The sequence below is a fragment of the Amblyraja radiata genome, chromosome 29 (genome assembly GCF_010909765.2).
Source record: "Amblyraja radiata isolate CabotCenter1 chromosome 29, sAmbRad1.1.pri, whole genome shotgun sequence".
NCBI lineage: Eukaryota > Metazoa > Chordata > Chondrichthyes > Rajiformes > Rajidae > Amblyraja > Amblyraja radiata.
Window position 1 is genome coordinate 26963644 of NC_045984.1, and position 12916 is coordinate 26976559.

The following is a 12916-nucleotide window of genomic DNA, read 5'->3' on the forward strand; positions in this document are numbered from 1 at the left end:
AATATGATCCTCGTAGAGATTTGTCGTCAGGTTCATGAGTCCGATCCGCGAGAGTCCGAAGTCGGTCAGCTTGATATGACCCATCGCGGTGATCAGCAGGCTGGAAGCACACCAATAGTGTATTCATTAGTGGTGTAATAGTAGAAGACAACTGGGATAGTACAGGCTCCAGGGATGAGTGGCGGTACATAGGAGCAACCCAGTGGGGGGCCGCCGAAATCAAAGAGGGACCTGGCCGGTGTGGGGGGGGGGGGGTCCTTTAGAACAAAGATGGACCCAGCGGGGAGCTGTCTAAATCAAAGAGGGACCCGGCAGGGGAGCTGCGGGGAACAAAGGCCATAGCCTCAGAATAGCCTACAGGGTGCTCTTTTAGAAAGAAGGTGAGATGGAACTTCTCTAGTCAGAGGGTAGTTTATCTGTGGAACTCATTGTCACAGAGTGCTGTGGAGGCCAAGTCAGTGGATATTTTTAAGGCAGAGTTAGACAAGTTCTTGATTAGAATGGGTGTCGAGGGTTATGGGGAGAAGGCAGGATTAGGTGACAGAGATCAGCCATGATTGAATGTTGGAGTAGGCTCGATGGGCCGGATGGCCTAATTCTACTCCTATAGCCTGTGAACAAAGAGGGACCTGGCAGGGGGGGGGTCGCCTGCAGCCACGTGCGGTGACTGGCCTGGTTCGCCGCTGCGAGAAGATAAGACTGTACTAAGAACTTTTGAAACTTTACCAGTGCCAGTGACTTTGCGACTCTTTTTTTATGCTACCTAGGGGAAGTCTGCTGTAATGATTTTACTGGCTTGTATGCAAAAACAAAGAATTTCACTGTACCTAGGTACATGTGACAACAAAGTATTATTGAATTGAATTGAAACATTGAGTCAGAACAGTGATCAGCGATGAGCGCATGAAGTTCTGACTGTCTACCCGGTTGGCCAGCAGCCAGGGTGGAGTGAACAGTCTCCGGTAGCTGGGGAGAGGTGACCAGTCATCTAACACCCAGGGACCAAACAGGAATACATGGAAAAGCCTCTATAAACCAAGGGTTACAAATGATGAAGGTTGAGAATTAAACATTCTCGTACATATACTTCAGGGAAGGATAAGCAAAATAGAACGTTGGGAGGGGTGGCCTCGGTAGTTAGTTGATGAGAATGTCCTGAGCTCCATTAATTCAAATGCATTGGTGCATAACACACAAACATAAAAACACAGGACACAATTTAAAAACAATGTTAAAAACTAGGTATCAAGATAAGTAAGTAATCAGTACTGCACATCATGATAGTAACGTTCAAGGTGGATAGCAGCATGGAAGAGTGCAGCATGAATAATACTCAGTGTTTTTTCATCTTGAACGTGAAGGTTGCTTTGGGGAAGAAATAGAGCTCTAGGGGCTAGTGGAATCAAGGGATATGGAGAGAAGGCAGGCACGGGTTATTGATTGGGGCGATCAGCCATGATCAAAATGAATGGCGGTGCTGGCTCGAAGGGCCGAATGGCCTCCTCCTGCATCTATTTTCTATGTTTCTATGTTTCAGTCAACTTTTATGTAGTTGTGTGTCTTGCTGCTATTTTTTTTAGTATGGTTGTATGGTAATTCGAATTTCACTGTACCTTAATTGGTACATGTGACAAGAAACTGACCTTGAAACCTTGGTTAGCATGCAACAAAAGCTTTTCACTGTACCTCGGTATACGTGACAATAAACTAAACTCAACTCAGTCTGATTTCTTAACCCTTCAACTCCCCCTCCCATTCCCAATCTGACCTTTCTGTCCTGGGCCTCCTCCATTGCCAGAGTGAGGCCCAGCGCAAATTGGAGGAACGGCACCTCATATTTTGCTTGGGTAATTTACACCCCAGCGATATGAACATTGACTTCTCTAATTTTAGATAGCCCTTGCTCTCTCCCTCCTTCCCCACCCCCTTCACAAGTCCTACTGTCTCCGCCTACTTCGTTTCTTCCCCTCCCCCCCCCGACATCACTCTGAAGAAGGGTCTCGACTCTTGACCCGAAACGTCGCCAATTCCTTCTCTCCATAGATGCTGCCTCACCCACTGAGTTTCTCCAGCATTTTTAATCTATCTTCAGTCTGATGACGTTCAGGTGCTCAAACATAATTGTGCTTACTTGTCTGGTTTGAGGTCACGATGAACAATGCCATAGTTATGGAGATATTCCAGGGCCAGAACCGTTTCTGCAAAGTACATTCTGCTCATATCAACAGGCAGGGGACCAATATTCTTCAGGAGGTTTGCACAGTCTCCACCTAAACGGATGAAGCACAGATAGTCAGATCAAGTGGCACAGTGGTAGTCACTGCCTTACAGCTCCAGAGACCCCAGGTTCGATCCCGACGATGGCCGCTGCATGTACGGAGTTGGCATGTTCTCCCTGTGACCGCGTGGGTTTACTCCGGGTGCTCTGGTTTCCTCCCACAGACCGACATGCAGCTATATAGGTTAATTGGCTTCTGTAAATTGTCCCTAGTGCCTGGGACAGAACTAGCGTATAGAGATAGAACTAGAACTAGTGCACAAGTGATCGTTGGTCAAGGGCTTCTTCCATGCTGTCTCTCCAAACTAAACCAAGGGATGTAGCCTTCCTTATCCGTTGTCTTACCAACTATCCCAGTCTCAGCTACACCCACTCCCTCGATCAGGTAATATTCAACTCACAATCCCCTGCTAGACCCCATTTCCTTGGCATCAGCTGACCTCCCCCCCCCCCCCACTCCCACGCACTCTCACTAGCCTGCATATGCTGCCTGGTCTTCAGTCAATAACACTGCACACCCAGCTTCCTCACACTATGCTCCTCTGTATCCCCATGTACTGGGGACCCGGGCAGGCTCCCAGATAAGCAGGCCTTAGATTCAATGCCCTGAGTGCCAACCCTGGGACCCGTGGATGCCAAGGTTACAGACCAGAGATCAGAAACCTGCAATCGCAATTCTAGAGACTGAGAACCTGCAGTCGCAACTTTCAGTATAGTTTAGCGATGCAACGCGGGAACAGGCCCTTCGGCCCGCGGAGCTGAATTGAATTGAATACTATATTGTCACATGTGACAAGTCACGGTGAAATTCTTTGCTTACACGCCCAAGGTATGCAAATAGGTGCCACATAAAGGGCGCCGACAAAGTCACAAAGTATCCCGCGCCAGCTCCTCCCTTGTTCTCCCCCCCCCCTGCCCCCCCCCTCACGGCAGTTGCCCCACGCATTACAGCACCCAGAAATCAAACAGTCAAATGAAGAACCATACCCTGTCCACATGCTCAGCGTGACGAGAGGTGAGAAGCACGAGCTCTTACCTTCTACGTACTCCATCACCATGCATAGATGGCGCCTGGTTTCGAAGGAGCAGTACATGCTGACCACGAAGGGGTTCTCAGCGAACGTTAGGATGTCCCGCTCGACAAACACCTGCTTGATCTGGTTCCTCAAGATCAGGTTGTGCTTGTTCACCTTCTTCATGGCAAACCGCTGTCTTGTTTCCGTGTGTCGGACCAGGTAGACGGCCCTTGGGACAGAAACACTCGAGTCACAAACACGTTCACTGCAACTCGCCGTCGATGGAAGGGAAAGGAATGAAGGGGTTGTGCGTTCGACCTACCCGTAGGCCCCGTTACTGATCAGCTTAATTGTCTCAAAATCACTCTCCGTGGGTTTTCTGCGCAGTGGGATCGATGCAGCTCGCTGCGGAGAAGATAATACTCCGTGAATCAAAAGTTAGCATTCTTTCCATAGAATAATCATAGAATATAGAACAGCACAGCACAGGAACGAGTCCTTCGGCCCACAATGTTTGTGCTGAACATGATGTCAATTTAAACTGATTGCGTCTGCCTGTACATGATCCATTTCCCTCTATTCCCCGCACTTCCATGTGCCTATCTAAAAGCCTCTTCAAAGCTACTATTGAAGCGAGACCGGACAGGTTGAGTAAAGTAATTTTTATTAACAATAAAAACAGAACGATAACTCGTGCAATTCGCGTGTCTGGCTTCGCCAACAAAAACAGCTCCTGTTGCCGGGAGGAGCGCTGACGAACCAACTAAAAAAACCCGCGAACGAACCCCCGCCGTCACGTGACCGCGCCGACCAATGACGAGGGTTCTGACCTCCCCACCCCACCACTAGGTGCCGCTACACTATCGTATCTGCCTCCACCACCATCCTCGGCCGTTCGAGACTGCCACCACTCTGTAAGAAACCTGCCTCACACATCTCCTTTACATTTTACCCCATCACCTTAAAACTATGCCCTCTAGTCTTTGACATTTCCACCCTGGGAGAAAGATTCTGACTGTCTACCCTGTCTACGCCCTTTCATAATTTTATATGCTTCTGTCGTCTCCCCTTAACCTCTGACGCTCCAGAAAAAAAACAATTCAAATTTATACAACTTCTCCTGGTAGCTGAAACCCTCTAACCCAGGCGTAAATAAACCTCCTCCGCTCCCTCTCCGAAGCCTCCTCATCCTTCCTGTGATGGGCCGCGGTCCCAGAACATGGTCCCGTGTTTGACAGCACTGGGCCTCTACTCGCTGGCGTTTAGAAGGTTGGGGGGGGGGGGGGGGGACCACATTGAAACTTACAGAATAATGAAAGGCATAGATAGAGTGGATGTGGCAAGGATGTTTCCGACTGGTGGGAGAGTCTCGGACCACAGGTCATAGCCTCAGAATTAAAGACCGCTCTTTTCGAAAGGAGGTGAGGAGGAACTTCTTTAGTTATAACCTCTTAAGTGATAGGAGCAGAATTAGTGCCTTCTGGGCCCATCGAGTCTACTCCGCCATTCAATCATGGCTGATCTATCTTTCCCTCTCAACCCCATTCTCCTGCCTTCTCCCCATAACCCCTGACACCCGTACAAAGCAAGAGTCTATCAATCTCTGCCTTAAAAATATCCATTGACCTGGCCTCCACAGCCTACTGTGGCCATGAGTTCCACAGGTTCACCATTCTCTGACTAAAGAAATTCCTCCTCATCTCCTTTCCAAAGGTACGTCCTTTTATTCTGAGGCTACGTCCTCTGGTCCTCGACTCTCTCACTAGTGGAAACATCCTTTTCATATCCACTCAATCATAGAGTTAATTGTACTCTAATGATTTCCAAAATTAACTGTGGCTTGAATCGTGCTGCTTACCAGTCACCAGCGTGACTCTGGAAACAACTGGCATAGACAGACTTTGCTGTGCCACTTAGAGTCATACAACACGGAAACAGGCTCTTCGGCCCCACTCGCCCATTCCGACCAAGATGCCCCAGCAAAGCTGGCCCCAAGGCCCCGTGTTTGGCCCATATAGAAACATAGAAAATAGGTGCAGGAGTAGGCCATTCGGCCCTTCGAGCCTGCACCGCCATTCAATATGATCATGGCTGATCATCCAACTCAGTATCCTGTACCTGCCTTCTCTCCATACCCCCTGGTCCCTTTAGCCACAAGGGCCACATCTAACTCCCTCTTAAATATAGCCAATGAACTGGCCTCAACTACCTTCTGTGGCAGAGAATTCCACAGATTCACCATTCTCTGTGTGAAAAATGTTTTTCTCATCTCGGTCCTAAAAGACTTCCCCCTTATTCTTAAACCCTCTAAACCTTTCCTATCCCTGTACCTGCCCAGGTATTTTTTATATACTGTTATGGTATAGATATTTTAGCACCCATTTCCTCGTGAAAGAAGAACGGAACAAAAATAATTCTGCATACTTACATCCTGAGACTCATCGGTATTTGAGGAGATTGCCGAAACACTGTCCAGCTGAACCATGTCTGAGGAAACAATCAATTTTGGAAACAGAATTAAACTCAGCACGGATCCCACTCACAAAATCCACAGAGTCATGAGTGATTGAATTTGGGCAGTGAAATACAGGTGTTAGTTTTAGTTTTAGTGATACAGCGCGGAAACAGGCCCTTCGGCCCACCGGGTCCGTGCTGACCAGCGATCCCCGCACATTAACACTATCCTACACCCACCAGGGACAATCTTTATATTTTCCAAGCCAATTAACCTGCAGACCTGTACGTCTTTGGACTGTGGGAGGAAACCGAAGATCCACGCAGGTCACGGGGAGAACGTACAAACTCCGGACAGACAAGCGACCGTAATCGGGATCGAACCCGGGTCTCCGGCGCTGCATTCGCTGTAAGGCGGCAACTCTACCGCTGTACGCGCCACCGTGACTGGAGTGGAGAGATATTATTACAGATAAGTGTCAGAAACACAAGGCCAATAGATTACCGTGGAGTGGATCCTTTGTCAACCCCAGCTGGTTGATGATGTACCGAGGTATGTCAGTCTTGATGCCTTGTCCAATTTTCGCATGTCCCTCTGCTGCCTCCAGCAAATGGTAAAACTCCTCAGGGTCAAATTCCTGTCACCAAAATCACACGACAATTGTTAGTTAGTGACCAAAACGGTGCTGGTCAAGACAAGGCGAGGGTCATGGATTGTATAACATTCCTACCACAACCAGACAGCAGTCCTAAACAACTGTCGACCTCATCGGTGACTCCGACTATCCTTGATGGTTTTACTTTGCACTAAATATTATTTCCTTATCATGTATCTATATACACTATAAATGGCTCGATTGTAATCATGTAATGTCTTTTGTTTAAGAAGGAACTGCAGATGCTGGAAAATCGAAGGTACACAAAAATGCTGGAGAAACTCAGCGGGTGCAGCAGCATCTATGGAGCGAAGGAAATAGGCAACGTTTCGGCCCGAAACGTTGCCTATTTCCTTCGCTCCATAGATGCTGCTGCACCCGCTGAGTTTCTCCAGCATTTTTGTGTATCATGTAATGTCTTTCTGCTGACCAACAAAACAAAAGCTGCACGCAACAAAAGATTTTCACTGTACCTCGGTACACGTGACAATAAACTAAACTAACTAACGTTAGTAACAGTCCCGAACGATCCTACCTGATCCATATATGGCTCCAGATCAGGCAACGAGGTTGAATCTTTACTACCTCTTCAGTTCAAGGATAATGAGGGATGGACAATCTGGAAAGAGTGTGGAGAAGATTTACGAGGATGTTGCCAAGAGTCGGGGGCATGAGCTATATGGTGAGGTTGAGCAGGCTAGGACTCTATTCCTTGGAGCGCAGGTGGATGAGGGGTGATCTTATAGAGGCGCAGGTACAAGATGAGGGGTAGAGGTGTAAAAAATCAAGTAGACGCACACAGTCTCTTGCCTAGAGTAGGGGAATCGAGAACCAGAGGACATAGGTTTATGGTGGGGGTGGGGGCAATGATATAATAGAAGCCTGAGGGGTAACGTTTTCACATAGAGGGTGATGGGTGAAGACCCCGTATAAACCCTTCGGTTTTGGCCCGAAACGTTGCATATTTCCTTCGCTCCATAGATGCTGCTGCACCCGCTGAGTTTCTCCAGCACTTTTATCTACCTTCGATTTTCCAGCATCTGCAGTTCCTTCTTAAAAAACGTTTATTCTGAGTGTGGGACCGTCGGTGCAAATGTGAGCAGATGATGTCAATTCAAGGCAAGGGTCACTGACAGTGCAACTAAGACAATGTAATTGTTGGTTCAGGGCGAAGGTCAGTCTGTGTAATTATACAAAGGCACTGTTCATTCCGGGTGAGGGCCACCCATGGTGTATCTGTACAACGTTACTGTTCATCCAGTACAGAGATACAGTTAATTCAGGGTGAGCATCCCTCCCAGTGTCATTCTACAGAATCCACTGTTTCTTTCTGTGCGGGGGAATGCATAATCCAGGAGGTATCTCTTTCTTTAGTTTAGATTAGATACAGCGCGGAAACAGGCCCTTTCGGCCCACGCCGACCAGTGATTCCCGTACATTAATACTACCCTACACCCACGAGGGACAATTTACATTCATACAATAGACAATAGACAATAGGTGCAGGAGTAGGCCATTCGGCCCTTCGAGCCAGCACCGCCATTCAATGTGATCACGGCTGATCATCCCCAATCAGTATCCCCCGTTCCTGCCTTCTCCCCATATCCCCTGACTCCGCTATCTTTAAGAGCCCTATCTAGCTCTCTCTTGAAAGCATCCAGAACACCTGCCTCCACCGCCCTCTGACGCAGAGAATTCCACAGACCAAGCCAATTAACCTACAAACCTGTACGTCTTTGGAGTGTGGAAGTTAAACCGAAGATCTCGGGGAAAACCCACGCGTTCGCGGGAAGAACATGCAAACTCCACACAGACAGCGCCCGAGGTCGGGATCGAACGCGGGTCTCTGGCGCTATAAGCGCTGTAAGGCAGCAACTCTACCGCTGCGCCACCGGGCCGTCGTGTTGTTTCCCCTCGGATTGCCCCGCGACACTCACCAAACACTCGAGCAGGCGAGCCGGTCGGGCGATGATCATCAGCAGCTTCCTCACCAGCTGAGTAATGAACATCATCTCCTCACTGTCTGAGCGATCAAAGGCCTGGAGAGAGAACCAGCGAGCAGCAGTCAGAGCACAGCACAGCAAGAGCAACTCCGGGGATGAAGTGAGAGGGAACACAAAGGCACAGTGAGGGGAAGGGGGGGGGGGGTGAGAATTTACCACCTGCCTTCCACTCAATCTTACTCTATTCCATACCGTGAAGTGGATATAACACGATTGCTGAATTTGGGAACTATTTGTACGAACCCAGTCATATTGGTTATATCCCAATTTTGATCAGGAACTAAAGAATCACGTCAAAAGTACTTTGCAAATTGACAAGCAATTAAAAAAAAGCTGTCTTACAAAAAAAAACTTAGGGGAAAAAAGAACGCGTCTATGTAACCTCCCTGCAGTAAACAGACACCATTGTTGCTCAAGAACACATTCTGTCATTTTCACTGCAGGTGGCCATTGAAATTGAGAAGCAATTTTTTCTATGAGAAATGCATGCAGTGATAGGCTATTAAATAATGTATTATACAGCTTTTAGTAATTTTGGTTTGCCTTGACAAAAAAATCTTAAATCTATGAAGTCCTTTAATTTTAAAAATCCTGTGGGGAAAAAAATGTTGTATTGTGAATCTGAATCTGAAGTTCTCTAGCCCCTCGCCGCTTTTCCCTGACACGATTTCCTAAAAAATGAGTTTTATTAGGAACATAATCATCGCATTGTGGCAGAGCTACCTGTAGTGTAGTTAGTGATCGCTCTGCATAGACCTCTAGCTCTGGAGGTGAGCTGAGCCTGGGCTACAGACTGTACAAGTCAAGCTGCCATCCCACAATTGTCTGCAAGCTTATACATACAAAGCTTTGCACTGAATCCCAGCTGATCTGGAGTCAGAGTTTAGTTTAGGTTATGGAAAGAACTGCAGATGCTGGTTTAAATCGAAGGTAGACACAACATGCTGGAGTAACTCAACGGAGCAGGCAGTATCTCTGATAGAAGGGATGGGCCGCATTTCGGGTCGAGACCCTTCTTCAGTCTGAAGAAGGGTCTCGACCCGAAACGTCACCCATTCCTTCTCTCCAGGGATGCTGCCTCCCCCGCTGAGTTACTCCAGCATTTTGTCTCTACCTTTAGTATAGGTTAGTTTAGTTTAGAGATACAGTGGCCCATCGAGTCTGCACTGACCATCCATCTGCTCACACTAACATTATCCTACACACACTTGGGACAATTTACAATCTTTACCGAAACCAATTAACCTACAACCCTGCACGTCTTTGGAGTGTGGGAGGAAACCGAAGATCTCAGAGAAAACCCACGCGGTCACGAGGAGAACGTACAAACTCCGTACTGACAGCACCCGTAGTTGGGATCGAACCCGGGTCTTTGGTGCAGTAAGGCAGCAACTCTACCGCTGCACCAACCTGCTGCCCGTTAAGTGTATTAAGGCTGTTATCATTACATCAGAGTTACGGGATGATTAGTCAATTCCATTTGCAAAAGGCTGCCATACTGGCAAGCAGCAAGATCTAGAGAAGACTGAGGCCAGGCAACTAACATTTGTGCCACAACAATGACATCTCCAACAAGAGAATGATTACCTTCCCAATGGCGTTACAATCACTGAGTCCCCAACATTAACATCCAGGGAGCCATCAGTGAACAGTCACTCAAATTGACCAGGCACATGAATACTACGGCTGGACATTGTGGGGCAGAGTCTGTTGGGGGCACTCATCAAATTAGAGAAGGAATATCAGCCCTGTGACCACAAGAGTGGCAAGAGTGCTTGGTTTAAGGAATAGTTGCAAACACTACTGAATGTGACACGTCTGTAAGGGGCATGTTGGTCAGCATGGGCAAGTTGGGCGGCAAGACTCTAATGGATGGGCACTGGGGCTTTGTGTATGTGGGGCAGGGGAGTTTGTAACTAGAATTCGGCATGTACTCGCTAGAATTTAGAAGATTGAGGGGGGATCTTATAGAAACTTTCAAAATTCTTAAGGGGTTGGACAGGCTAGATGCAGGAAGATTGTTCCCGATGTTGGGGAAGTCCAGAACAAGGGGTCACAGTTTAAGGATAAGGGGGAAATCTTTTAGGACCGAGATGAGGAAAACATTTTTCACACAGAGAGTGGTGAATCTCTGGAATTCTCTGCCACAGAAGGTAGTTGAGGCCAGTTCATTGGCTATATTTAAGAGGGAGTTAGATGTGGCCCTTGTGGCTAAAGGGATCAGGGGGTATGGAGAGAAGGCAGATACAGGATACTGAGTTGGATGATCAGCCATGATCATATTGAATGTCGGTGCAGGCTCGAAGGGCCGAATGGCCTACTCCTGCACCTATTTTCTATGTTTCTATGAATTGGGAGGTGTGGGATTTCTCAGGTGGTAGATGGGGTGGGGTGGGTTTATAGGTTAGTCAGGGTGTAGTTGTACGGGGGGGGGGTTATAAGTGTGTACGGGTGTAGTTGTACTGGGTGGAGTGGGTTTATAAGTGTGTGTGAGTGTAGTTGTACAGGATGGGGTGGGTTTATAAGTGTGTACGGGTACGGTTGTATGGAGTGGGGTGGGTTTATGGGTGTGTACAGGCGTGGTTATTTTATACAGTGGCTGTCTGGCTCGACCATACTCCACGTGGAGGTGTGCCAGGTCGGGACTCACGTCGTGGAGCAACTTCTCCAGGTTGTCCTGCAACTCCAGGAAGTAGCGTGAAGTAATGAGGGCTTCCCGCGATTTGTCCAGGCAGTCCCGGGCCAGCTCGATGATCTGGTGGCGGATGAATCCCAGCACCCCATCCGCCAAGGGCAGCACCTCCTTGGACGTGAAGCTGCTGATCATCTCTTGTAGCCGCTCCTCCATCTGAGCAGTCGCCTGCAACCAACAGAGGAAACAAAGCAGTTCGGTTAGTGAAGATGATGCTCGGAGGTGAGACCATTACAGCCAGTACACTACTGAAGCCAACAGGGCAGCGCAAGGAGAAGAAATAGGAGCAGAGGTTTAGATTATCGTTTTAGTGTCACAACGTGGAAACAGGCGCTTCAGCCCATCGAGTCCGCACCCACCAGCAACCCCCGAGTATACATGTGCTATCCTACACACTAGGGACAGATGAGTGTCTGTGGCCAGTGATGTCCTGCAGGTGGAACTTTTATAGTGTAAGAACTGCAGATGCTGGTTTAAACCAAAGATAGACACAAAATGCTGGAGTAACTCAGCGGGACAGGCAGTATCTCTGGAGAGAAGGAATGGGTGACGTTTCGGGCCGAAACCCTTCTTCAGACTTTTATTGTTTGATAAGTATGTTATCAAGGTGGATGTGATTGTAGAAGTATGATCAGTAAGCTTGCAAACATGAAATGCTGGTGTAGCTGGGAGTGAAGAGGATAGCACTTGGCCACATGATGAATTTGGAAAGATTGGCATAATAATGGACAATGAAATGAGATTTTTTAAGTCATTAATTTGTCGTTACTAATATTTAGGACCCTGGAAGGACTGAGGAACAGAGTGACCTTGATACACACAGGTTAAGAAAGCAGACAAGATACTTGCCTTGAACACAAAGTGCTCGAGTAACTCAGCGGGTTCGACAGCATCTCTGGAGGACATGGGTAGGTGATGTTTTGGGTTGGGTCCCACCTTTAGAAGGTCCCAACCCAAAACATCGGACCCACTGAGTTACTCCAGCATTAGTGTTTTATGCAAGATTCCAGCATCTGCAGTTCCTTGTGTCTATAAGATACTTACCTTCATTAGTTGGGATGTACATGAACAGGAAGGTAATGGCACAACTATATTAGATACTTTTCTAAAACTTCCTGTTTTTAATTTGGATTTCAGCATATGTTTTTTCTTTCATTTTATATTAAATGTTAGCTAAGCCACTGCTGAACTATCGTGTGCAATTAGCTTCGAGATACAGCATGGAAACAGGCACTTCGGCCCACCGGGTCCTTGCCGAGCAGCAATCACCCGGACACTACTTCTATCCTACACACTAGGAACAATTTACAGAGGCCAATTAACCTTCAAACCCGCACGTTTTTGGGAAACCGGAGCGCCCGGGGGAAGTCCATGCGATCACAGGGAGAATGTGCAAACTCCACACAGACAGCATCCGTAGTCAGGATTGAACCCGGGTCTCTGGCACTGCAAGGCAACAGCTCTACTGCTGTGCTGCCCTGTGTTGATTGGTGATCTCTATCTTATAGCAAGATTGCAATTACAGCGGAGAGGGTGCACAGAGAATAATGCAGGATGGTGTTTAGGGTGGAGTGTTTCAGCAAGCGGTGGGAACTGAATGAGATTAGTTTTGTATGTTTTCCCAGGACCAGAGAAGGCTGAGGGAGGACCTGACTGAGGTATAGCCAATAAAGGCCATTGGTAGGGTGAATACTGAGGTATTTTTCCTCTTAGGAAAGGTATCCACAACAAAAGATCACAGGCTTAAGGCAAGGAGTAGGAGATTTAAAGGGGATTTGAGGAAGTCAATGCACTTCAGAATGTTACACATTTCAATA

General features: G+C 47.7%; 1 protein-coding gene across 3 annotated transcripts in view; it reads right to left on the reverse strand.

Moving 5' to 3' along the window:
- The window catches only part of LOC116989524 (microtubule-associated serine/threonine-protein kinase 3-like), a 75345-nt gene that overhangs the window by 27802 nt on the left and 34627 nt on the right, over positions 1-12916 (reverse strand). For all 3 annotated transcript variants that reach the window (XM_033046993.1, XM_033046992.1, XM_033046991.1), the window contains 8 exons: positions 11058-11267; positions 8342-8443; positions 6254-6386; positions 5723-5781; positions 3617-3699; positions 3315-3523; positions 2132-2270; positions 1-100 (listed from right to left, as the gene is read on the reverse strand). The exon at positions 1-100 is cut by the window's left edge and continues 33 nt beyond it. In XM_033046993.1, coding sequence (XP_032902884.1) covers positions 1-100; positions 2132-2270; positions 3315-3523; positions 3617-3699; positions 5723-5781; positions 6254-6386; positions 8342-8443; positions 11058-11267 — 1035 coding nt within the window. The remainder of the gene's footprint in view (positions 101-2131; positions 2271-3314; positions 3524-3616; positions 3700-5722; positions 5782-6253; positions 6387-8341; positions 8444-11057; positions 11268-12916) is intronic.